A 26,047-nucleotide genomic window follows, 5' to 3' on the forward strand; every position below is an offset into this window, starting at 1 on the left:
TGAGCATTGCTTTTGCTGCATTGGGGAGGGATGGGGGCGGGAGGGGATTATGCTTACGTGCAGTTGATTTTATTCAACACCTCATTCTAGTTAATTAATAGTAAGGTTTTTTTGCCAGCGTAATTTGGATGCCTTTTCATGGATGCAAAGGTAAAACTCTCAGTGATGCCACACAGAAAGTGATTGAACATTTGACCGCAGAAGGGGCTTGTTCAAAAATCCCCAAAGCACTCATTGACCTGATTGGGTGTTTCCAGGCCGATCTCACACTTCGGGGCTTAATGAATAAGCCCCAAATACTGCAGAAGTCACATCACTCTTGTTTTATACAGTACCCCCCGATTACTACACAGATGTGATTATCGCACTTGGCTGTAGCGATATGCCTAGAATGGAGATTTTTATGCTTGCATTGGCACAACCAGTAACACGGTGGTATCCTGTTAGGATAAAATAAAGCAAAAGTTTACCCTTTTCACTATATATTGTTATTTCTCAATTTGCAAACAAAAAAGCATCCATGGTAATTTTGAGTTCATAGATTAACAACAATTGTATTAATTTGATTTCCAAGTATGTTAAGGTAAACCTTTATATAAAGCACTTTCTTTTTCATTAACTCTTGTAAGGAGTCTCATGATTAGGCAAACCCATGTTGGTTACAAAGTGCCATTGGTGTTATGATTTCAGTCAAGCTGCCCTTCATTGCCATCAAAATCGAAGCTTGTAAACACATGGAAAAAATGATCAACCTATTCCTGTGTTTTAGCTGCTTAATATGCAGCTATAACAAACGTGGACATATTAATGCTACCTTGCGGTCTGCTTTTCATTGTGAGTACTTTACTCCATTAAAACATTGAAACAGGTTTATTTTTTCAAATGCATTTATATTGGCAATACAGTAACATGGAGAGAGGGTCAACAACGGGTAATTGTAAATGTAATGAACATGTCATTACCACTGAGCTTGATGCTCTAACTTTGTTTTAACGCCACAATATCCTAAAATCACATTCTGCTTTGTTTTGCTGCATGAAAGCCTTGAATGGTGAGTCTGAGACACCTTAGGTTGACCTGCAATCCTGGTTGAGAACCAATGGTATATAAAGTAGTTATATATGCATCTATTTTTTATTTGTTTACACTACGGCCTTCCTTGTAGGATCTCCATGGCAACCTTCCTCGGTGGAAGCTTATTAGTGTACTTCTATTTTATTTTTCCCCCTCAACGCATGCTGTAAGTGGTTTTTATTGCGATCTGTGCTTATTCGTCCACAATTGTTTGGGATCAAAACAGTGGTAAAATACCATGTCACTGATCCCATGTGTAGTGAATGGCAGATCCTCTCCGGACAATTGGCAGCGCTTCCTTGAAATATCCCTTGGAGGATTACTTAACCTTTCAATTTGGAGGGCACAAAGCCGGGCTGATTAATGAACTTTCTGATGGCTGCTGATAAGCGGATCTATCCCTTTATTCCCTCCGAAAAGTGATTCCCTTTTGCCGTCCCACACAGCTTCTAATCTATATCATAAAATGTGGCAAATAGATTAAAGAAAATAGCACTAAAGAGTTTTATCTGGCTGGCAAACTGAAGAAGGTAAATTAAAACTGGTAATGAATGCAGTGGCTGAGCCCTTAAAAAAAAAAAAAAAAAAAAAGAATTTAATAAATGCACTTTGTGTATTTTGTGGAGACTTATTCTCCAGCTTGCTTGGTAATGACGGCTTCTGGTCCACCGGCCTGCGTTGGCTCCTGTTATCCAAGAGGAAAAAAAAAAAAGAGTTATGTTATCTGGATGACTGCAGACACATACAGTATGCACCCCCCTTTCTCACTGCATGGGCAGACAAGGTCGATAGCATTACAAGGTATTTGTGGCAGTGCTTGTTTCAGTTTTCAGAGCTGCCAGTTTCCAGGCCGGATTTGAATTACAAAAGAAGGAAGCTGGCATGAAAATTGAAAGGGGTTTATCGGCTAGTCTGAAGCCTCAGAGCGCATTGCTTATTTATGCAGTCCATCTGCAGCGAGGAGTGTAGCAAGGCAACGAGAGAGAGAGAGAGAGGGAGAAGAAAATATAAGGTCATGAAGATCCAGATATTTTTAAGATGGCAAATGAAATGTAGATATCGGTGGTATCTTCTCTGGAAGCGATTTCACTTAGTGTTGCCCATTACTGCAAAGAAGTGACTGTGTTGCTACCATTCATTTTGAGCATCTGTGTTGCTCTATAGGTTGCCCTCAAGGGATTAAAAAGAGCAGTTGCTAAGTCACTTTAAAATTAAAATCGAGATGAGAGAGTCGTGCTGGGAGATACACAGGGAAACTGTTGAAGTTTAATGCTCTGCTCGATTTGAATAACATTTTTGCATTCCGTGTAAAATTAGCCATGGACCAGTGGATAGAAGTCGCCACCTTTGGAGAAAATTGGGATGCGTTTTAAGCCATGAAGATTTTGGAGCGCCCAATTTACATTTATTCATCGAGTGAATTGCTGCTATCCGACTATCTTGCATATATTATTCATTGTTCCAGGCTTGCTGAAGGCTTTTTTGTTCTTTTAAGAGAAACTCGTGATTAATATTTGAAGGTTTCCTTTATAAGAATTAAAAGCTAAATGTCTTTTTACCAAACACTAAGCTTTTTTTTTTTTAAAGCTTTTTTTTTTTTGGACAGTTGGATTAACATTAAAGACAAAAATAATAAAGCTTTTAAGAGCGCTGTGTTTCAGCTTCCATTTGCATCTGTGAAAATTCATTATTTAGACTTTTTAGTGAACCCCGTGCCCGTGGCTTATTTATTATACGCTGTGGAAATCCATGGAATTGAGAAGCCGAATTCCTCAAGTTTCAGCCAGTCCTTAGTAGACACGTTTTCTTCCTATGTCGTCTTATGCAGGACCATGAAATAGAAGAGGTGGTGCTGTTAACAGCTGTTGGACATTTTCACTGTTGTCATATAGAAATAGTAGAAAGGGGATTTTGCGCCAATGTGCTTGCTTACATACAGTACTTAAACGTTTTGTGACCAAACCGTTTCTTTGTTATTCAATGGTCTAAATTCACTAAAACGGACATCCCAAATAAAAATGTAGATTAGTGTTGTAACCAATGATTCAAACATGTTCTAAACGACATTTAACGCATACACATTTAAGAAGGATTAAGACACGAGTCTGTAATAACTGGAATATACATGAACCTTTATATCTACTTTGAAACCTTCACAAAGAGCATCTAGTCTTGAACAAACAAAGGCAACATCAATGTGTCATTTTTATGTTGACTTGCAAAAATTGTTACCGAATTTTGCAACTGAACTAAAGTGTAACACAATGCAAAACCTAAGTGGCACTTTCTCACAGCAATGTGAGCATTATTTTAACTTGTTTTCTGTGAAGTGGCGACAATTTTGATGTGTCGGAGTTGTTGGTCGTGCTATTCAGAGAGTAAGGAACATTTACTTTTACCTCGCCCCATAAGTGTTGTGTCATTTGCAACCTAATTCCAGGTTTGCAACAGAGAAGTACCCATTTGACGATGTTGAGTCCAAAAGGATGAAGACTGCTGCTGTTGAGTAGATTGCCAGGTTTTTGAGAAATCCAATTATATTATGTAATGGTGTTTTCCCCACCTGGTGGGAGATTTGGGGCATTACTATGTCTGTGGTGCATGATACCTGCTGGTAAAAGGATGGCTAAGTCGTCCGCCGATGGTAGTGGGGACACAGGACTAGGCTTCTGGGGTTCATGCCCTACATATCTTGAGTAGTGCAGCGCCTCCATCTGCCATAGGCTCCAGGGAACTGAAGTTGATCTCCCACAGTAGAACTAATTACCTCTCCCCCCAGTAAGATCACACACCAGGCCGGAGGTATAATAACAGGAACGGTTTATTGTCTCTCTGTGTGCAGCACAATACACGGCAGCATTCTGCCCAATGCAGCAACTGTCAGCTACTCACTGAAGGATGGTCCCTGAACCTTCACTACAGGCCAATGGCACCCGCAGCCGTCCTAGCTCTTCCATGCCCCTCAAGCAGGGACAGAGGTATGATACCCCTCTCCCCAGGAGGGCAGAGGACCAGAGAAGGCCCAATATTCAGGCTCTTGGCTGTGTGACCTGCCCCTCTCAAGCAGGTAGAGACACTTGAATTTGGGACGGCACTGCCTTTAAGTACAGCCAGGAGGAGGGCACCAGGTCTGCTACATGACTGGACATGCTCAGGCCTGATGTCACCACCTCCTACTGTCACTAAAACCCCATATTGACTACTGGCAGCCTGATTGTACCAGGGCTTACTGCCAGGAGGAAAAGCAGATAAGTAGCCATAGATGGCATGGCTACAATTAAAAGCTTAATTTTTTATTTATTTTTTAAACTTCATGTTTATTTGGTGTAACTTGCCAAATTTTGTTTAATTGTACCTGGCAGGCTATCCATTCTTTTACCATGTAGGAGTGCAAGGGTAGTGCAATAGGAAACTCAACTTATAACACGAGAACATTTATATATTGCAGGGTTTGCATAGCCCAATAGGGAAGGCTATCTGACCCATAATTCTCCTTTTTTTCCAGGTGTTTTGATCATTATTTTTCGTAAGATGGTACCCATGTCCAATAGTAAGTTTTCTCATTTGCACTCAAAACATTCCCCCCAAAAAACACCCCCCCCCCCCCATAAAAGAGCTCAAACGCACCCCCGAAGAAGCATTATAAAAAGGGAAAATAAAAATATATGTAAATATGCCATTTACAGAAACAATTAAACCTGGACGTGCATCAGAGTTGCCAATCTGCTGCCGGACCCTATTTCAAGAACAAAAGTTCTGAACATTTGAGGTTTAAGATTATAGCGCAGCAGCAAGTAGAACTGCCGTGACAATCTATTTGTACAACTTATGTAGTGAGGGGGGGGGGGGGGGTAACAAAACGTTTTCTTTTCTTGATGTCTGCTTGATTAGATCCATGACGTTAGGCTTCTGTGCTAGCTGTGAGTAACATTTCTGAGTTAGGATTCAGACATGTCCAATGATTTCAGAATAGGTTAACACTAGTGATATCACTGCGGTACGAATGCTGATGTACCAAGATGCCCTCTCTGATCTCCGCAATTACTCTGTACTACAACATATAATAATACCAGAGATTCTTCCCCAGCACTGATTTTTTTGACGCTGTGCACACTGCTTTACTATGGAAAATGGAGACTTGGGGAAACCAGGACTAGACTCAAATTTTATGATGATATGGAATGAGTGTCCGGAAACCCCAGTTGCCAACTTATTTCTACATTGTCTTGCCAGTGTGACACACAAGCTGCAAGAGTTAGATTGAGCAGGTGGATGAAACCACCTACATCTTAGGAACCAGGGGATCCCAGGAGGTCAGGTTACCACAGTCCAGGTCATTTAAAATGAAAATATTTTTTTCTTTTTCCTTCTAGTGTCCCTTCTTAATAACATGACTACATTGTTCGAATTTTGTGTGTGTGTGTGTATTTATTTATTTAAAAAAAATGGAGTCAACGTAACAGGCTCATGTAGTATCCAGCCCTACTGGTGAGTTCTGTCTCTCCCCTCCCACAGCCCCATTTAACTCATGGTGACTCTTGGATAGCCTTCAGTCATCATCCCATGTTTAATTTGCATACCAAAGCATCGTCCTTGTTTTCTGCACTGCAACATGATCCGTGGGATCACGTTATTGTTATTGTTATTTTTTAATATACAATCTCACACAATGGGAGTAAATGGGCATTCCTTTTCGTCATGTCAGAGAACTTTGCCTGAATACAAAAGTCTAAGGCTATGGCCATTTTTTAACAATCTTCTGTGTGACGATCCATCTTTAATTAACGCCATGATTGTGCATTTTTCATAGTAATGAGCATTGGCTTGCAGAAGAGTCTCTGCAAATGCAAGTCAGTTCAGATAAGGCCAGTTCAAGGTCACTGGGGGAGCTGCCCAGAACCTCCATTTACATATAATATTACCAGCAGACAAACTGCTGAGGCAGCCTGCGGGGGTATGTGATCCTTTGGTCTTTGTCATGGAGATTCCTAGTAGTGAAGGCCAGTATCCCAGAAAATGATTAAGTGTTTTAATGTCATTCATTCCATCCTTACTAACTACTCGAGCAGAAAAAAGGGTTATGTAAAATGACATTTAAGAAAAAATTATTGGTAATCTTTGCATCAGCAGCTCTTTGAGGGGACATTAGGACTTAAATCTTTGGCGTGGTAGGCTCATGCTTTATCTTCTGATATTTACGGAGTTTACTGGTGCATGAAAGGCTTTCAGCAAGAAAAGCAGATGGGATGGACTCTATATAGGTAATGCTATCTACCAGGTTATTACCTTCTATAAATTGATAGTGAAGTAATCTTCAAGATATCGCCCACCAAATATACATTATTTAAATGTTTGTAACAAAAAAAAAAAAAAAAATAGAGCGAGTAGGAAAGCTGTATTTCTGATGCTTCGTTGCATTTGATGAAGTCAAAGCAGAATGGCAGGTTTCTACAATAAAACTCTCCATTTCAAAATATGAAAAGATGAAGGGTTTCCCCATCCTTAACACTCTCTTTTTTTTTTGTGTGTTTGTTTCTACAGCCAGTGCAATATTTTGTTTCTGGGGTTTGAAATCAAATATTTCGGAAATGGGGACTACTCAAATGACGGACTTGGATAGAAAACTGAAACCCACTGCCTGAACCTCAAATAAGGCCACGGGTTCAGTTTAATCCTCTTTCTCTCTATCCCCCCCCCCCACCTTTCTTCCTACATTATATTACAGTGAATTGCAAGTTTTTTGGGCACGGGCTCCGGCACCCTGGAGGACTTTTAGAATCTCTGGGCGCCCCCTTGACAGTGGTTTGTGGTTCTCCGGAACCATGGTTGAGAAACTCTGTTCTAGTATATAGTGTACTCTAGATCAGGACTGGAGAGGGGGGCAACACGATGCCTGATTCTCTGGAAGCTATACATTTAAGTTGACCTCTGTGGAAAACAATGGATAAGCTCCAGTTTTAGGGATGTTCAATTTAAAAAAAAAAAATTTAAATAAGCAATTCTCCACCATGCCCCATCCGACCAAGAATACTATGTGAGTTTAGCTCCTATAACGTTGATATCTTGCCCCTGTCCTGCTCTTCCTCCCCCCCCCCCTAATGTTAAACATGTTTTGTTTTGTTTTTTAAATCTCTAGCTTGGGGGTTCTCAACTCCAGTCCTCAAGGGCCACCAACAGGTCAGGTTTTCAGGGTATCCCTGCTTCAGCACAGGTGGCTTAGTCAAAGACTGAGCCACTGATTGAGCCACCTGTGCTGAAACAGGGATATCCTGAAAACCAGACCTGTTGGTGACCCTTGATGACTGGAGTTGCCCACCCCTGGTTTAGCTTCTGCACTTACCATAGTAACCTTTAGCAATGGGCTCGGAGGAGTACTTTATTTGAACCTCCTGGACACATAATATTGTTTAACACTTACATCTCCTGAACGGAGTACCAGATGTGAAAAATTAAAACAGCCTGGAAAGGACTACGATGTCTCTTAAAAGAAGTAAAAATTGCAACAACAAAAAATTTGGAAACAGCAGTACGGACACCTGCTTTTATACATACTGTCTGTCCTCAATACCTAAAAAGAGAGTTTCCCTATGATAGGGAGAACGGGGGCTCTATTTTGGGGGTATGGGAAACACAATTGAAAGAAATGAGTTGCTTGTACAGTAGGTCATTTTCTTTCCAATAACAATATGGGTTAATGAGTTACACCCTTAAACAAGTTTCCATGTAACAGAAAACTCCTCGTGAGTATATAGAGGATAGCGCTTAACAAGGTTTTAACTATATATAGAGTATGCAGAAATGACGTAGATCCCAGCGCAAATATCACCTCAGCCATGGTGTGGCAATCAGAAAAGTTCTTCATAATAGAATAAAGATTTACTCACATAAAGATAGACCTCAATTGAATGTAGTCCAATGTAGGAAAAGGAAAATCTCCACTTGTTTTCACCTGTGGGGTGTAAATACCGTGTGCCAGGCGTAGTAGATAAGGAGCAAGAAAAAAAATTGGCAGCATGCGACTGCCAATTGTCAAACACTTGGACGAAGCGCCGGGGCGCAAAACATGTTTGTGTAACTTTGCTCTTCCTATTTTAGCAATAAAGTGCTTTTTATTCACCCTCTAAGTTTGTGGTGCGCCCGCTGGCTGCTGCCAATTTTTATCTTTGTCCTCAATACCTACCTGCCAGTCCTTTTACATTATTCCTTTAGGGATAGCCACAAGCCTCTTGTTTTGTTTTAGTTCGTTAGTTAGTTGGTTAGAGCTTGCCTCTTTGTATTTTTATTTCTTTATTGATGTGGTTTTTTTTTTTGTTCTGAAAATGTAAACCTCGCCTAACAATGAATATTTTTTTACATAGGTTTTGAACACAATTGACTGTGGGCACCTGCAGTTATATACCATGGGCAGTTACAAAGCATGAACATAATGATCAGCAAAACCATGGAGGAGATGTATCAAAGATTGCTTTAAAAATAAATAAATACATATGATGCAGTTCTAGGGTAAACAGCACATGATATATCCAAGCCAAACAAACCTCCCATAGCTGTCAACCGCATATTTTAATTGATGTCCTAATTTCACACTTGAGAATCGCTGATACGTATCCCTATAGCCTTTCAGATATGATTATACAGTGTGCAGGATTCTGTTCATCACTTATGAATAGCGTGGTTGCTGTGTGTGTTACCTGTAAGTGAAACAACATTGAGATTGTTCTTGTTCCTGACATTGTAGCGTGCAAGAGCATTTGTGTCGTCTTTTGCACTTCTCTACGACAAATACAGATACTAAAACGTTGAACTGTAACCATTTGTGAACAGTTCACATAGTTTGCTAAAAAGTATGAAACTGCTTGTGGAATATTGTTGATAGGTCACAGATTTAAGGAAGACATTTTCTGCACATTAGAGAATATCTTGCCCACCTTTCAATGTTAAAGCTGCAGACCAAGCAAAATCCTACAGGTGTGCTTTTTAAAACCAAACCAGTTCTGTACTTTGACAAAATACTTGTAGCATTTTTTTTCAACTCTGAATGACATTTTTTAATGTATTATGTAATCAGCCTTTTCTGTTTCTATAGCAAACATTTACAAAATCGGATACTGAGTCAATACTCCTCTTCCGCCATTTAGTGAACCCGTCGAGCCGAATCTCCACCGGTTGATTACTTATCATTGTGTGGATTGTATTGATGCACATATTAAATGTGGGGGACGGTGGGGCTAAACGGTAGTTTGGACTGCTGCTTTAACAGTTGCTAAGCACTGCAAATGATGATTAACCTGAAATATTACTCATATAGGTTCACAGGATAAAATGCATACATCTGTCAGTTTGTAATTATAGAGTATGAAGGAACAAAACACATTTACTGGAAGATGTGCTAAAATGTACTTCATTTTAAGCTCATCTTATTCCTCTGTTTACATTTTAAGTGGTTATACAACAAAAAACAAAAATGCCCAAAGCTACTTCCATTGTGACAAAAATACACAGTGCAATACCTATATATCTCTTGTAAAAAGGGTCATTTAGTTTAACCCTTTGGCCAAAGCGTCTTAAGCCTGCTGCCACTTACAAGGCATGACAGAAGCAGGTCCTAACACTCACCTGGGTTAAAATTCTTATGTACCTGTACAGGAAGAATGATCACATTGGATCTGTCGTAACCTGGCAAAATGAAACTGACCTGCCAACTTGGAAAGTGTTGTGTGTTCTGTGTACATTTTAAGTGGCCTATTTGTATGTCCATTCTTTGAGTACTGCATACATTGATTATGCTATTTAAAATAAGTCATAATAAGGAATGAATAATAATGCTAATTAGGAAGTCTATTTGAAAGGTTTAATAGCATAATCTTTTTTTTGTTTTTGTTATAGGTGGAACCTGGACCAATAAAAAAATCCAACTCTACACCTGGACAAAAGGACGTTGTCTACTGTTGCAATTGTGCCAGGAAAGGCCATTGTGGTTATGTGAGTTTCAGTATAATGACTTCATTACATGTGTATACATCTACGGATTGATTTCTGCTGCATAGATTAAATACACGGCAAAATGTTTTTACAATGTTTGACTGTTTTTTACTTTTTCTCACTTAGAAGCTTAGAAAGCAATATATAGCTGTAGCAGACAGTTATTCCTATTAACACAACTCGCTGCATGCTTGTTAAGCAATTGACTTCTTACCATTTGTTTCAGCAGAGCAACGTTCAATTTTGCTTCAGTTATCACACCAGTGTAAACGGGAGTGATAACTTCTGCTACATCAGTATACCTTAACCATGGGAAAATAGTACACACTTATTTCACATAAGTGGCTATAAATAAAAATAAAGTGTCCGACTTATTTTTTTTATTGCATTTGTATTCATTTGTTCTAACTGGGACATGGCTATCCAATTCTGTCAACGAAGAGTTTACATACATGTTTCCCTTGGTGTCCTCAAAGCCGTTTGTCTCTCCATTAAAGTGCATTAACACTAGGTATTCCCATTCAGCGCATGGACCTTTTTGCTTAGTATTTAGAAGAAAAAATAAATAAATAAATCTGAGTTGTAAAATGAGCAGGGGTGCAGTTCAGTCCTGAGGCTGTGCTGACAAAACAAACATTATAGTCTTGATTGATTGTGTTTGTCATAACACATGAGAGCAGACTTGGGGGAAAGTTTTGAAAAGGAGACAAATTTAATCCCCTGTATTTGAGGAGCGTGGTTATTTTAGACACCATTAACATAACCCACAATTTCCCCAATCTATGTATAGTGTGTGTAAATGTGTAAATGTGTGCGTGCGTGTGTGTGTAAATGTGTGCGTGTGTGTGTGTGTAAATGTGTGTGTGTGTAAATGTGTGCGTGTGTGTAAATGTGTGCGTGTGTGTAAATGTGTGCGTGTGTAAATGTGTGCGTGTGTAAATGTGTGCGTGTGCGTGTGTGTGTAAATGTGTGCGTGTGTGTGCGTGTGTGTGTGTGTGTGTGTGTGTGTGTGTGTGTGTGTGTATATATATACACACACACAGTGGTCGACAAATCACCAAAAAATCTACTCGCCGAACAAAAAAATCTGCTCGCGACCTAGTACCACACGTGTGCTGCTTGGGCCAATAAGAGCTCGCCACGATGTTAAATCCACTCGCCCGGGGCATGCAAATGTATAGGTTTGTCGAACACTGTATGTATGTATATATATATATATGTATATATATATATATATATATATATATATATATATATATATATATCATTTACTGACTGTCCATCATGGGAAGTTGTCACATAGGGGTCAATCCCATTCCCCGCTGCATTCTGCAGATAGCCCCTCCTACTGTACCTACCGTTAGTCTTTTTCTGTCCTACGAGCTGTATTATAGGTGTTTTGTTTTTCTATGAGCCTTACTTGATTTTTGCCCTCAAGGAGATAGTCGCAGCCAGGGGGAGTCTCGACTCTCCTCCTTCTGTAGCCTTTGACGTCGGAACTTTGGGACTTATTGGTAAGTGGTCTCCAATTGACCTGGGGCATGTCCTGACTTGGTGCTCCATTTGCTACAGTGGACAGCAGCAAGGATGCACGCTGATTGGGGTGTCTTTTGGCCTAGTGTTGCGCCATAGTCAGGCACACCTGAAAAGATGTACTCTTTATAGCCTGAGAAGGGACTCTCGGAGGGAGAATACACAGATTCTAATGAAGTGGAAGACCAGGAAGTGTGGATTTGGTGTAGATTTAGTAGAATCTCTTTTCAAAGCAATGAAAGAAGGTTTGCAGATCCATGATAAAGAAGAAGAGGTAACCAACCAGGTTAAGCTGTTCCTAGGACCCAGGAAGAAGGGAAGGACTTTCCAGTACACAGAGTGATCAAGGAAATTATCCAGACGGAATGGGTCCAACCGGATAAAAAGATCAATATAATGAGGAGAATGTCTAAACTATGTCCCTTTCCGGAAGAGGAGACCAGATTGTGGGAATATCTCCCTTGAGTAAATGCTGTAGTTATAAGGCATGGGAGGCAGACTACCCTACCTATTGAAGATGGGATTTCATTCTATGATCCATGGAATGAATGATGGAACAAGACCTCAGTCATTTCAGGCGGCAGGGGAAGAATTTAAACCAGCTATTGCAGTCGCCTCAGCGATCCATACTTTCATGGCTCTTGACACTAACATTGAGGAGGCTCTAGAAAAAGACATCAAAAGATTCTCCATTGTCAGCGTCCTTTCAGAGATCAGACTTGCTATGGAAAACATTGCAGACGCATCATTTAATTTGATATGTCTTATCTGCAAGGTCTATGGCTCTGTCAGTAGCTGCCATGCGAACCTTATGGCTTCGCCTGTTTCCTGCAGATAAAGCCTGAAAGAATAACCTCTGTAGTCTTCCCTTTGAAGGTGAGCTTATGTTTGGCAAAGGAGTTGGAGGCGATCATAACACAGGTGACTGGTGGCAAGAGTTTATTCCTACCTCAGGATCACATAGGAAGAAGATATTTTATTCCAGGGGCTTATCAGAGAGCAAATTTTCATGATATGAGAGCAGATCGGCCTGCAAGAGGTTTCTCGTGACCAACTGGTTGGAGAGGAGATCAAAATAACCTTTTTTGTGGCCAAAGGTCAACAGGACTGACATGCAGAGGCTACAGACCCACATGATGCCAGAGGGTTGTTTCCGAAGAAGGTTGGAGGCCTTCTCGGAGATTCTGTTACAGTATAGGTGAGATCTATCCGGGACAAGTGGGTGAAATACAAGACAGTTACAGATAGGAATTTTAACCATCATCCTCTGGGGAGCCGATAACTAATCTCGAAAGAACTCAGGGAGACCCAGGTGTGGTTAGCTTTACAACAGTATATCCACATGCTTTGCGAGAGGTACCAGCTCGAAAGCGAGAGGATCTATTCCCCAATCTGTTTAGTAGAAAAAGCCTCAGGAGGACACCATGCTTCTTGATCTCAGAGATCTCAACTCCTACCTTCAAACCAGAAGATTCAAGATGAAATCGTTCTCAATTATAAAGTCTGTAGAATCATGAGCCCTGAGGACACCTATCTCCACATTCACATCACAGAACGACATCAGGGGGAATCCAGTTTTTCCCATATTTGGATGACTTGCTAACAAAGGCTCAAGACAAAGGGCTAGTATTAAAACATTGAGATATAGTAATAGAAGCTTTACCAAGTCACGGTTGGATAATCAATGAAAAGAAGAGTTATTTGATCCCAGCACAAGATCTGAGATGCTTGGGTGTGAATTTTCAGACAATTGGGAAGGATAAGTCTTCCTGAAGACCAGATACAACAGATAAATCAAGAAGTAACGGAGATTAGATCTTCCCATCAGGTAACAGAACTAAATTGTGTGATACTTTTGGAAGACTTGCAGCAACCTTGATGGTAGTCAAATGTGCAAGATTTCACATGTGCAGCTTTCAGATCAACTTTTTAACACAATGGAACAGAAATAATCCTGACACCTATCAGATTATTCATTTGTATAGGGATACAAAGCAGGATTTAAGATGGTGGAAACAGGCTGACAATTTTAGGAATGGAGAATCCCTGCACCATCTATAACCTGTAATCAAACTACAGACACAAGCAAATCAGCCTGGGACGCCTATATAGAGGATTCAGTAACCCAGAATTCTGGGTCCAGAGGGGGGGGGGGGTAGTTCTCTTCCCTCATATATTCTAGAACTAAGAGCAGTAGGTCAGGCATTAAAGATTTTAAAGCAAAAATCAGAGGAAAATAGCTCTATACAATCAAACAACCTGACTGCTGTAAAGTTTCTAAATCGTCAAGGTGGAAAAGGGAATGTAATACTTGTGTTTGTAAGTCTTTCCTATACTGGCCTGAAAGAAATCTTGTGTATATTCCAGGAAAACAGAAGGTTGTAACATATTTCCTTATCAGAAATAGCATACACCCAGGAGAGTGGGAATTACATTATATCAGGAGATATTTCTACAAATGTTGGATAAATGGTGACAACCCCAAAAAGACCTCATGACATCCCACATTGACAGAAAGGTCAGGACGAACACTATATTTTTAGTGAGACTTCAGACTGACGTATATATTTCCACCTCTTCGGTTGATTCTCCAGATGTTAGACAAAATCAAGAGTTACAGAGTGGAAGTGATGGCTGTATTGCCAAATTGGCCAAGCACCACCTGTTTTTCACAACTAATAAATATGGCAATAGAGGAACCTTGGCAAAATACCAATCACGCCAAGAACCTTGAAACAAGGGAAAATCAGTCATTTAAATACTCAAAGCTGGAGTTTGATGGCATGGAGTTTAAGCGGGAGCTTGGCACTATTTGCTATGGTGATAAATACAATATTGTATGCCAGCCATCTACACGTACGCCCAGAGTGCACCCATAGGATAAGGCACAATTTCAAGAAATGGGTAGACATGGTTGACACCCTCTTACTGGATTTTTTGCAAGTAGGATTTGACATAAGATTAAGCCTCCATACTCTTACAGTACAGATTTCACCTTATCATTATTATTACAGAAGGATCTATAATAAATAAAGGAGGCTAATTATGCATTTTTCCTTAAGCAATCAAAAGATTAAGACCCCAGTTACTGAAGAAAATCCCAACCTGGGACTTGCCACTGATGCTAGGCATGCCAACTAAGGAACCCTTAGATCATTTACCGCTCAAGACCCTTGAGATAAAGATTGTGTTTGTAGTGGGTCTTGAGTAAGAAATCTAGACATGATCAGCAGTAGAGCCAAGATATTGTGTTTCATCAGGACAAAGTGATACTGAGACTAGCAGAATTTTGTCTGCCAAAGGTAGTGTTAATTTATCATGTAAACCAAGAGAGAGTATTACCATCACTTTTTCAGAGTCCAGCAAACGAAATGGAAAGAACATTCCAAATGTTGGATTTAGTAAGCTGTTTGAAAGAAGACACCAATAGAGTAAGACAGATACGGAAGACGCTTGCACTCTTCGTATTACCAGAGGGGTCAAGGAAGGGCCAAGCATTTCAAATCCACGATCACAAGATGGATTATGATGTGCATTAAGAAAGCATACAGTACGAGGAGAGGACTAACCGCAACCTGTGAATTTAATGGCACATTTCACTAGTGCTATGGCTAGAATTTGGGCAGCAGCAAGAAGTCGAGCATCACTTTCCGAACTGCAAGGCAGCAGTGAATACGCTCACAAAGTTCTACAAATTAGACCTACTTGCCTCAGCTGATGCAAGCTTTGGCCGTAAGATCCTACAGCCTGTTGTAAAATAAAAGATTAAAATATTAACTGGTTTTGTTTTTGAAGTGAAACTTCTTTGATAGGAAAAATCCCTTGTGTTGTAACAAAATTCCTTAACGGAAGTGACGTCAGTGCTGGCAGAAGAGGCCATCAGTGACGGGGAGGGAGAGGAAAGACACTGCCTGACACACACACACACACACACACACACTGACTGACACACACACACACACTGACACACACACACACACACACACATACACTGACTGACACACACACCCACACACAAGGAATTTACAGTTACTATAAATATAGAAGTGCAAATAGCTAAAACACGAGTTCTAAGTAAAACTTCTATGTGTTTTGGCACTGAAATTGTGTTTTGATTTTTAATTAAAAACATCACCATCACAAATACAATATCAGTGACAAAAGGCAATGAAGTTTCACTTAAAATGCGCTTGCGAGGCACACACAAACTTTTATTTTTTTTTCTACCTCCCTTGAAAGCTTTGGTATGTACCTTACAAGTCCACTGGCCATGATGGACGATCAGGAAAGGAGAAAATGTACCTCCAGTTCACTTGAATTTTCTTTTCCTGGGTCAATTCATATGGCAGTGGTCTCCTATTTTAGTTATGTTTTTCAGTTTTGAGAGATTCTGAGACTAACTGCAGGTAGGAGGAGAAGCCTTATTTATATAGGTGGTTTTACTTGTAGAAACAACTTTTTCTGTCTGACAAAGCAGCAGGGGATGGGATTAAACCTTAACTGATCACTGCCATGGACACCAGGAAAAGGAAATTCCAGCAAACTGAAGGTTAATTCAAAGAATGTGTCAGAAGTGAGGGGGTGAAAACCTCGGGATCTTCGCACACATATGCAAAAATATACTTTTTTTTGCGTTTACAAATCTCCCATATGGTTTAACAGAGAATAAATATGCAATACGAATTTTGAATTTAGATCAGGGTTCAGAAACTAGTTCTCAGCCGTAGCAAAATGTAGGCAAAAACGATGGTTCACTTGGTAAAATAAAAGGATTTGTTTATTTTCCAGGAATGCAATGAAAGGCGTATGTTCAATGGAAGCTTTCCTACCTGTCAGCTCATTTTCTCCTACGATCGGAATCATGACATCTGGAAAAGAGAGCAGAGGGCCAAAAACAAGATTGAAGGTGCTGTACATATTTCCATGGCCTTAAACTAGAGGGCAAGGTGCACCATTGTTTTATGTTATGTATATACTCCACAACATCAATGTGTTTCATTGGCCATCAGGGACTGTGGATGTGTGATGTTACATGTTAATGGAACACTTTGATTACACATTCAACCACCAGTGGTAACGTTTTAAAAAATAAGAATACAGTACAGATTTTTTGTATTGTTTTTTTTTTTTGTTTGTTTTTTAATAGAATCATTTTGTATTATTTAAAACTTATGCCCAAAACCCAGTTTACTTTCCAGTACAATTGTGTTACTGCAATAATAATAAGACCTTCCTTCAACATTATTTTCTAAGATGCCCTCATTTAGCTTGTCTATTTCTGAGTGGTTGCGTTTGGACCAGATATTTTTTATTTGGATTGGCCCCACCAAAGATATATATATATATATATATATATATATATATATATATATATATATATATATATATATATTTTGTGCTTAAATAATCTGCAGAATAGAATTTAGTTTTTAATAATAAATTATTCCAGAAATGGAAATGTTAACGCTGCATCTATCATGCTTTCTTCCCAAGTTCATTGGAAATATTTACTTTTTTTTTGTCTATTTCGGCAGAACTTAAAGAAGCTGGCCTCTTTCCGTTGGAGATGAGACCTCACAAAGGCATGGAAAATAACATTCTGCCATCCAAAAAAACGAAGCATAAACATCTGAGAGAATACAGACCGTTTCATAAAGAAGAGAGGCAGCACATGTCCAAGAAAAAGAAGTTTATGGAGGGGCACCAGAAGAAAAAGCACAAGAAAAAGATTGCCCTACACACCCAAGAAACAGAAGAGGACTTTCCCAGAGGAGGTTCTGATAAGTTTCTAAAGGGCAAAGGACGGTACACTCGGAAACATTACGACAATGTCTTGTTCAAAGATGTGAAGAAAAGTGAATTTACTGGTGGGATCTCCAAAAAACGACGGAATAACAGACGCAAGAGAGAGACCGGTACTGGCATAGATGGGAGTTTACTCATAATAAAGCAGCGGAAAAAGAAATCAAAAAGGAGCGTTGACTAGTATCAAAGCACAACAGTAATGTGTCAAACCTCTAATGTGTTATATTATAATACATTATGATCTTCTATGCCAAGGGCCATACAATTCCAAACATGGTGTAGAATAATTAAGATTTCCTCCGTTCCTTGACAAAAATGTAATCCTTGTGATGCACATTAATATTTTTCAGACAAAAGAGAATATGGAACATGTACTGTAAAGTCATGATAGCCAGCTGAATACCTCTTACATTTTTTTTTTTATCGTTAAATAAAACAAGGTCATTTCATTCTGCTTTCAAATGTTTGTGTCATAAACTTAAAACGCCTATTCATTTACCAACATATGTTGGTCTTTCGTATTTGTGTGTTAAGTTGCTATCCTAGATATTATAACATGGTAAAGAAAGGAACACTCTAAACCAGTGGTTTTCAACATTTTTGGGGGTTAGGAAACCCAGAATTCGATTGTGAAATTCTGGGGAACCCCATCTCTCATTCGTCCTCCTCCTTGTCCCCTGTCTCTCACCCCCTTCACACTCTTCCCCCCTCTCACTCTCCCTCTTACGCTCTGTCGCCCCCACACTTTCTCCCTTATCCTCTCTCCCCCTCTCTCTTCTTTACACACTCTCCCCCTCGCACTTACACACACACTCCCCCGCTCACTAACGCACACACCAACACACCAACACACACACACACCCCCTCAAACACACTCCTCACAGAAACACACACTCCCTCTCTCACACACACACAAACACACACCCTCTCTCCCCCTCCCCTATACAGACACACTCTCTCCCCCACACAGACACACACACTCCCCCCCCCCCCACAGACACACGCAAACACTCCCCCTCCGCCACACACCGTCCCCAACACACACACTTTCTCCACCCTCCTCGCCCCCACACACACAGTCTTTTTAAGGGAGCCTGTGAGGAGAGCCCGCACTGATGTTTCCCCTCCTTCCTGTCAGCCAGAAATTGAAGGCAAAAGCAGGGAAAGAAAAGATATCAGTGACCGGGCGGCTGCTGCTGAGCGTGGGAGACGGAGATATATTGGGGTAAGGGGGTAAGGAAAAAGAAACACTCTAGCTGCTGTCTGAATTGGGGTGCTGGGGCTAAAAGAATTTTGTAATATTAAAACACTGTTATAACCCATTAGCACCAGTTAACCTCATCATAATATTATTATAACACTATGATATAGTGTAGGCACTATCTAGTTTAGTGATACTATTAGGATTTTTGAGCTTGGAAGCCGGGTCACTGCTATGTGGGTCGCCACCGGGTCTGGCATAGCTTGGAGAGCTGTCCCAGCTCTCTCCCCCCGCCCCCCCCTGGTGCTTGGAGAACCCGAGGGGTGCTTGCGAAACCCTGCGGTTCCACGGAACCCCGGTTGAAAATCACTGCTTTAACGTTACACATCAGGTACTTTTAGTTTCTGCTTTCTCGTTTATACATCCTCCAGGAGAGCTGCTTAATGTGTAAAAACGACACTGATCTCAGTTATCGGACTTATTATACCTCTAAAATCACTTGATTTGAACACCTAAAAAGTAGCAGTGACATGAGAACATATGCCCTATTCATATGAGGCCATATGTTGCATAGATAAACTTATAAACAAGACACATGGTCCGTAGTTCAGAGACGCACTGACAGCGGCATGCAGCATTTTGGCACTGCTGATCAGTGGCCGCCAGCTTCACCCCTAAGCTAAGTGATTAGCGTTAGCATTAAGGGTTAACTTTAGGGTAAGGGATTAAGGGTATGAGGTTTTAGGGGAAAGGGTAAGGTTAAGGGTCTAAGGTATACATAACCTTTGGGCTAAAACGCCCAGGAGCTAAACAGCAGCGACTGCAAGATGTCCTAGATGCCAGACAGCGGCATAAGCCACAACGAGTCACGAGAGTCTCCACACATTCCTAGACAACTGCATACCATGTGGTCTGGTTTGTAAGTTGATGACAATTTTCAGAAGCGTTGTTATGAAACTTAACAATACTACACTTTTGCATGTTGAGTTTGTGAGTCCCTGTTTAATTGACAGAAAATGAAATATATTATCTTTTTACAGCCATCCTAACACAATGCATGGTTGACTAAGCAACCAGTAATTTTATGATGATGAACTATTAAGTTTTGTTAGCTTGGTTGAATGTAAACATTGTCCAAGATAAAACTGAGCATGTTAGGATATGAGAGGAATTACAAAAAAAGACGGTGTGAAACAGCGCTACAGATATTAAATATTATACTTAATAAAGTGAAAGAACACTGGCAGCCAGGTAAATACTGACAGTACAGTCAGTCGGGGAACATAGGAAAAAAGAGGATACCGGCGCCACAATGAATAAATAATGAAAAGTCCAAACCATATGGGTGTAAAGTCCAAATGGAGTCTTTAAACAACTGGTGATGAATTAATCTCACATCAACGGAGTGCAATATGTGGGAAAAAGAAAAAAACAAATTATGGTGCAGTATGCCAATCACTGTTAGCTAAAAATCATGACAGACTGACAACACAAGACAAACAAACGTGAACACACTAGCAAGGCTGAATTATAAAACAAAGCTAATTTATTAATACTGGATAATAGGAGGGTCACTGACATAACACGCATCCGGAGGGGTAAAAGTGAAACCCTACTCACAAGATGCTGGACAATAACAGGCAACAAGCTGGAATCGTGCTGGTGATCTTCCAAGATGGCGACCGGAGTGCTCTCACTGGCGTCCCCACGTGACAGGGGTAGAAGGGGAGTCACACGGACTACGGGATTTCCAGGCGGATGTGAATAGGGTTTCACTTTTACCCCTCCGGATGCGTGTTATGTCAGTGACCCTCCTATTATCCAGTATTAATAAATTAGCTTTGTTTTATAATTCAGCCTTGCTAGTGTGTTCACGTTTGTTTGTCTTGTTTGTCTTGTGTTGTCAGTCTGTCATGATTTTTAGCTAACAGTGATTGGCATACTGCACCATAATTAGTTTTTTTATTTTTCCCACATATTGCACTCCGTTGATGTGAGATTCCTTCATCACCAGTTGTTTAAAGACTCCATTTGGACTTTACACCCATATGGTTTGGACTTTTCATTATTTATTCATTGTGGCGCCGGTATCCTCTTTTTTCCTAGGATATGAGAGGAATTAATTTACTGTACATGGCTTTGGACGGTCTCCACCAGATTTAACCTTAAAAGAGCCTTAATTGCTGTAACAAGCAGAAGACTGTAGGGAAGATAAAGTGGGAATACACAATTTCAATCTTTTTGCTGCCAAAAAAGCCAGTATGACGTACATTTTTCATGTTTGTTTCACATGTGAAGTATATTTATGAAGGATTTTCAAACAAGGGTTTTAAATCCCAACTCGTAGAAACCCTACTGTCCTGGAACAGGATTGTTTATTTTCTGTGTACCTTTGCAGCTCTCATGCTACCAGCTCTCCCTAGTTAAGTGCTTTTCCCTACTCTGAAACAGCCAGTGCCTGTGTATATTGCAACATTATTGTTACAAATAATCCCCTTTACACAACCACTAGTTAGTTGCCCTGGCAACCTCCCAATGCTCACAGTTGCTCAAAGTTGAGATTGGATTAACCATCTCCCCCTGCCCTTCTCTGGTATTGTTATGGTATTGTTATGCTCCTTAGCGTGATCCTGTCTGGAAGGAAAGTGTACTCTCTCTTTTCCAACAAGCAGCCAAAGTGAATAGACACATCTTCTACTGCTTTCTCAGAAAGGAAATCCTTTTTACCTTCCCCTTGTGCTCTCTTCTGCCCGTGGGTCTACTGCATCAAGTGCGTTTCCAACTGCTGGGGACATCCACTGACAGAAAGGCAGCCCACAGGGTTTAAAGACAACGCTGAGGGAGACTTCCGGTGACGTCACAGCCGATGGTCTGCTAGTGGAAGAGCTCCCGGCGCCCTCACCAATACAAACAATAGAATAAGCTTATCCCACACCTCAAACTCCCCGAAAATCGCCCCCACACCGAGAACAAACACCGGAGAGATGGCAGGGAAGCCGCAGAGAAAGAACCAATGCCCCGTCACCAAGTTCTTCTCTCCGGCGCAACGCCTAGCTGAGATCAGCCCCGAGGAGCAAGATGGCGCCGGAGAAGAACCGGAGCACGAGGTGCGCAGCGGCCGACAGAGCCCGACTGATTCGGATCCCCCCGTCTTAAATAAAGATTTTTTTGATGCCTTAATTATTAAAATAAGGAGGGGAGTTCAGGAGGACACAGAAAAGGCCCTCCAAACCATCCGAGCAGAAGTGGAAGCACTGACGGAGCGGACGGAAGATCTGGAAGTAAAGATGGAGGGAGTCTCAAACGAGCAGGCTGAGACCCACGAAGAGGTTCTGAGATGCGGAGATGCGATCCGACAAATACAAGACAAACTAGAGGATATGGAGAACAGGGAACGGAGGCAGAACATCCGCCTCAAAAATATCCCTGAAACTATCACCCACGAAGAACTCCAACCATACCTCCGCAGACTCTTTCTGCAGCTCGTCCCTGATCTATCAGATCACGACCTGCACACAGACCGTGCCCACAGAGCCCTGGCCCAGAAATCATCGGACCCAAACCGTCACAGAGATGTGGTGCTGAGAATGCACGCATACTCTGCTAAAGACTGCATCATGACAGCGGCCAGAGATCTGAGGACTGTGACCATGGATGGGGTACAAATCCAACTCTACAACGACCTTTCCCAAACAACAATAAATAAAAGAAATGCGCTGCGCCCACTCACCTCCTATCTCAGGGACCAGGGGGTAAAGTATCGATGGGGATTCCCCTTCAAACTAGTGGTGCTCCGTAATGGCCGCCACCACACAGTACTAACCCCTGAAGGCGCTAAGGACTTCCTGAAAGCGCTAGGGATCCCTCTCCCACCGCAGAAGAGCAGCCGCCCCAGCACTGAGGAGACGCCGGAGATGACCCCCCAAGAAGCCCCCCGAACATCGGAGAGACTAGCGAGTCAGCGTCTCCGGTGAACCCTGAGGATCCAGCCAACTGCGAGACCCAAGAAAACCACAAGAGGCCCCCACAGTCATCCCACACAGACCCAGAGGCCCTAAAGACATCAGCAAACTCCCAATACAAGAACCCTCAATGAACAAAACACCCCTCTGGCCCCGAGGTCCCCTAGATTCCACCCCACGAAACTATCTCCCCCTTCCCGACCCCCCCAGCCCCCCCCCTCTTTCACTCCTCACCACCCCCCCCTCCTCTTCTCCCCCCTTTCCTCCCCCACTCTTCCCTCCCCCCCGCCATTATCTCCCCATAACCCACCCCTACCCCCCTTCCCCCCTCCCCGCCCCCCCATACGTTAAATGTCCACTTACCTTATCCGCCCCCCCCTGAGACCGAGGGGAACCGAGGCTCCACCCGTGGCGTCTCGGACAGCAGCGGGAGGAAACGGCATCCGCGCTGATCCTCACAGGACGCGGCCCTCTCGCGTCACTCACGTGTTCCGGAGCTGCATTTGCGGAGATCCAGGCACCAGAGACGCGGTCCGGCTACTGCACACCTCCACAAGCACGCCCGGTCGGCGCTCCCGATGGACAAGAGGTGCACCGGACCCCCAACCCAAAAGTGTCCGTGTACCAAGTCAGCAGAACCAGAGACTCCATCTATGGACACTGCACCCCGCGATTCGCTCCCGGAGGCATCCTCCCCCCCCCCCCTCCCCTCCCACAAGTGGCAGGTTGTATGAACAGAAATCTCCCCCCCCCCCCCCATCTCTTCTTCCCTCCCTATGATAAGTGTTGTACCCTGATATCTCCCAAGGGAAACCCCACTTCCCCAGTCTACCGCGACCCCCCCGACCCACCCACCCCCCTCTACCCGTCAAAACGAGGATGTATATCTACAAGGTCTTGACTAAATTGAGCACCTTTACTGAAGCTCTCCCCCAGAATTATATGGCTCCCAACTGAACCCACAATTGTATGGTCCCATTTTGAACCTCCCCGTCCCCCCTCCACCCCCTCCCCTCTCCACCCCATATATACACCCCCCTCCTCCCCCACCCCTCCCCCCCTCTCCCTCACCCCTCCCCCCCCCCCTGAACTGGACCGGAGTAGTACTAGACACTATAGCTCTCCTCACAGCAGTTGACATACTATAAAAAACCTCAGCAAGTTACAACTATACACCTCCTAACAACGCCCCGACTCAAAACTAAGCCCCCCTCAGGGGCAAACCCCAAACACTAGAAAAGGCCATCCATAATATGTCCCCTCTCCCCCCTCCCCTTCTACCCCCCCCCTCACTATCCAGACTAAATACCATGTTAGAAAAACCCCCAAGTGATCCTCCCGCCCCCCTCCCCGCCGCGGACAGTTCTCCCCCCCCCCCCCCTCACCTGCCCCCTCCCCCCCACAAACGAAGACCTGTACTATGTTTAACCAGCTTGTATAGATATATGCCAATATATGAACAACTACTGATTGACTAGATGAAAACGACATTATGTAAGGGATTCCTCGGCCTAGGAATGAGATTCCCCCCGAGTGCATTGTTTAAATTCCCTGTTAAGTACACGAATACTGTATGCTCCCCCCCCCCCTGCCCCAGGGCGGCCCCCCCCCACCTATCCCCGCCCCTCCCCCCCCCAGAGGAGAAATGTTTTATGTCGAACCAACCTGTATTGCTATATACCAATGTTTGAATGTGTATCTAATGAGCAGTTGATAATAGCAACGTACAAGGGAAACCTCGGCCTGGGATTGGGACCCCCCTCGAGAGCAAGGTTTAAACTCGCTGCTAATTATGTGTATACTATATGCTCCCACCCTCCCCCCCCCCCCCCCAGAGGAGAAATGTCTTATGTCATTCCAACCTACACTGCTACATACCATTGTTTGAACGCATATCCAATGAGCAGCTGATATCAGCAACGTACAAGGGAGACCTCGGCCTGGGATGAGGACTCCCCCCGAGAGCAATGTTTAATCTAGCTGCTAATTATGTGTATACTACATGCTCCCACCCCCCCCCCCTCTCCCCAATTCTTCCCCACTCCCCCCCCCCACCCCGTGTACCCCTGCCCTCTACCCCCCCCCCTCCCCCCCCCTATCCCCAGATGCCCCCCCCCCCTCAAACCCGAGATATTTCAAGTATTCCCACTTTTGCTTACTGCATATCAAGGCACAATTACAATGTTAATGTGGGAATCAACCTGAGAACGTACCACCACTAAAGAGTAACGTTGACCTACCAGCGCAAGATATAAACACTCTTTCTTGTCCTCCTGTGTCCTCCCCCCCCTCCCCCTCTCCCCCCCCACCCCACCCTCCCCCCGTCGGCCCTCCCCCAACACCCCCCGCGGGAAAACCAGGAACTACCCCCCATATACTCACCCCGACGCTCAAATCAACCCTGAGATGGGAATAACTCAGGGACAGGGGCTTGCCCCCGAGACCCCCCCCCCCCCACTAATGGCGTCGATCAAAATTATTTCCTTGAATGTCAAAGGCCTTAACTCGGTCCGCAAACGCAAACTAGCCCTCCAAGAATTTAAAAAAACTAAAGGGGATATAATCTGTATCCAAGAAACCCATTATAACAACACAGACCCGCCAAACACATTTAAACATACGTACCCCCAAGCGTTCTTTGCCTCCTCCCCCAGTAAGAAAAGAGGGGTGGCCATCCTGATTAAAAACAACATACCATTTGCCCCGACGCTGATAACCAAAGACCCTGAGGGACGGTATATACTACTTCAAGGCACGCTCTCAGGCTCCCCCATAGCCATCCTTAATATCTACGCCCCAAACGCCAACCAAACCCAATTCCTCCAGAACCTTCTTAGCACCCTCGACCAACCGACACTCTCCTCTCTTCTCCTTGTCGGAGACGTAAATATGGTACTTAGACCAGACCAGGATAGATCAGGCCAAACTACTGCCCCATACTCCACCCAACTACAGACAAAAGCCCAAAAATTCCAAGATATCCTCAGAGAGTACTCTCTGACAGACATCTGGCGGGCCCAGCACGTGGGTCAGCGAGACTACTCCTTCTACTCAACCCCCCATCAGTCTTACTCGAGGATCGACTATTTTCTAGGCACCAATAATGTACTCCAGGCATCCTCCCACTCCGAAATAGGCCCAATAACGTGGTCCGACCATGCCCCTATCGCACTCACCCTCTCTCTGCCTTTCGTCAAGTCATTAACATATAATTGGAAACTCAACGACTCGCTCCTCAACGACCCACAAGTAGTCAAAACAATTAAGCAAAAACTGCTCACCTTCTTCCAAATAAACAAAGGCTCAGTGCCCTCAGCAGCAACCCTATGGGAGGCCCACAAAGCCACCATCAGAGGGGAACTCATATCAATAGCCTCCTACAAGAAAAAAACTTAAACAGAAAGCCCAGAAAGAACTTACTGATAAAATCCTAGCGCTAGAGCGCTCACACAAGCTATCCCTATCAAAAAAGGTGTTCAGAGCACTCGAG

General features: G+C 42.8%; 1 protein-coding gene across 4 annotated transcripts in view; it reads left to right on the forward strand.

Moving 5' to 3' along the window:
- ZCCHC7 (zinc finger CCHC-type containing 7) overlaps positions 1–17,843 on the forward strand; it is a 174,623-nt gene extending 156,780 nt beyond the window's left edge. For all 4 annotated transcript variants that reach the window (XM_075602594.1, XM_075602625.1, XM_075602615.1 and 1 more), the window contains exons 7-9: positions 9,961–10,056; positions 16,378–16,495; positions 17,124–17,843. In XM_075602594.1, the coding sequence (XP_075458709.1) occupies positions 9,961–10,056; positions 16,378–16,495; positions 17,124–17,575 (666 nt within the window). In that variant the 3' untranslated portion in view covers positions 17,576–17,843. The remainder of the gene's footprint in view (positions 1–9,960; positions 10,057–16,377; positions 16,496–17,123) is intronic.
- The last annotated feature ends 8,204 nt before the right edge of the window (positions 17,844–26,047 follow it).

Source organism: Ascaphus truei, chromosome 1 (genome assembly GCF_040206685.1).
Source record: "Ascaphus truei isolate aAscTru1 chromosome 1, aAscTru1.hap1, whole genome shotgun sequence".
Taxonomy (NCBI): domain Eukaryota; kingdom Metazoa; phylum Chordata; class Amphibia; order Anura; family Ascaphidae; genus Ascaphus; species Ascaphus truei.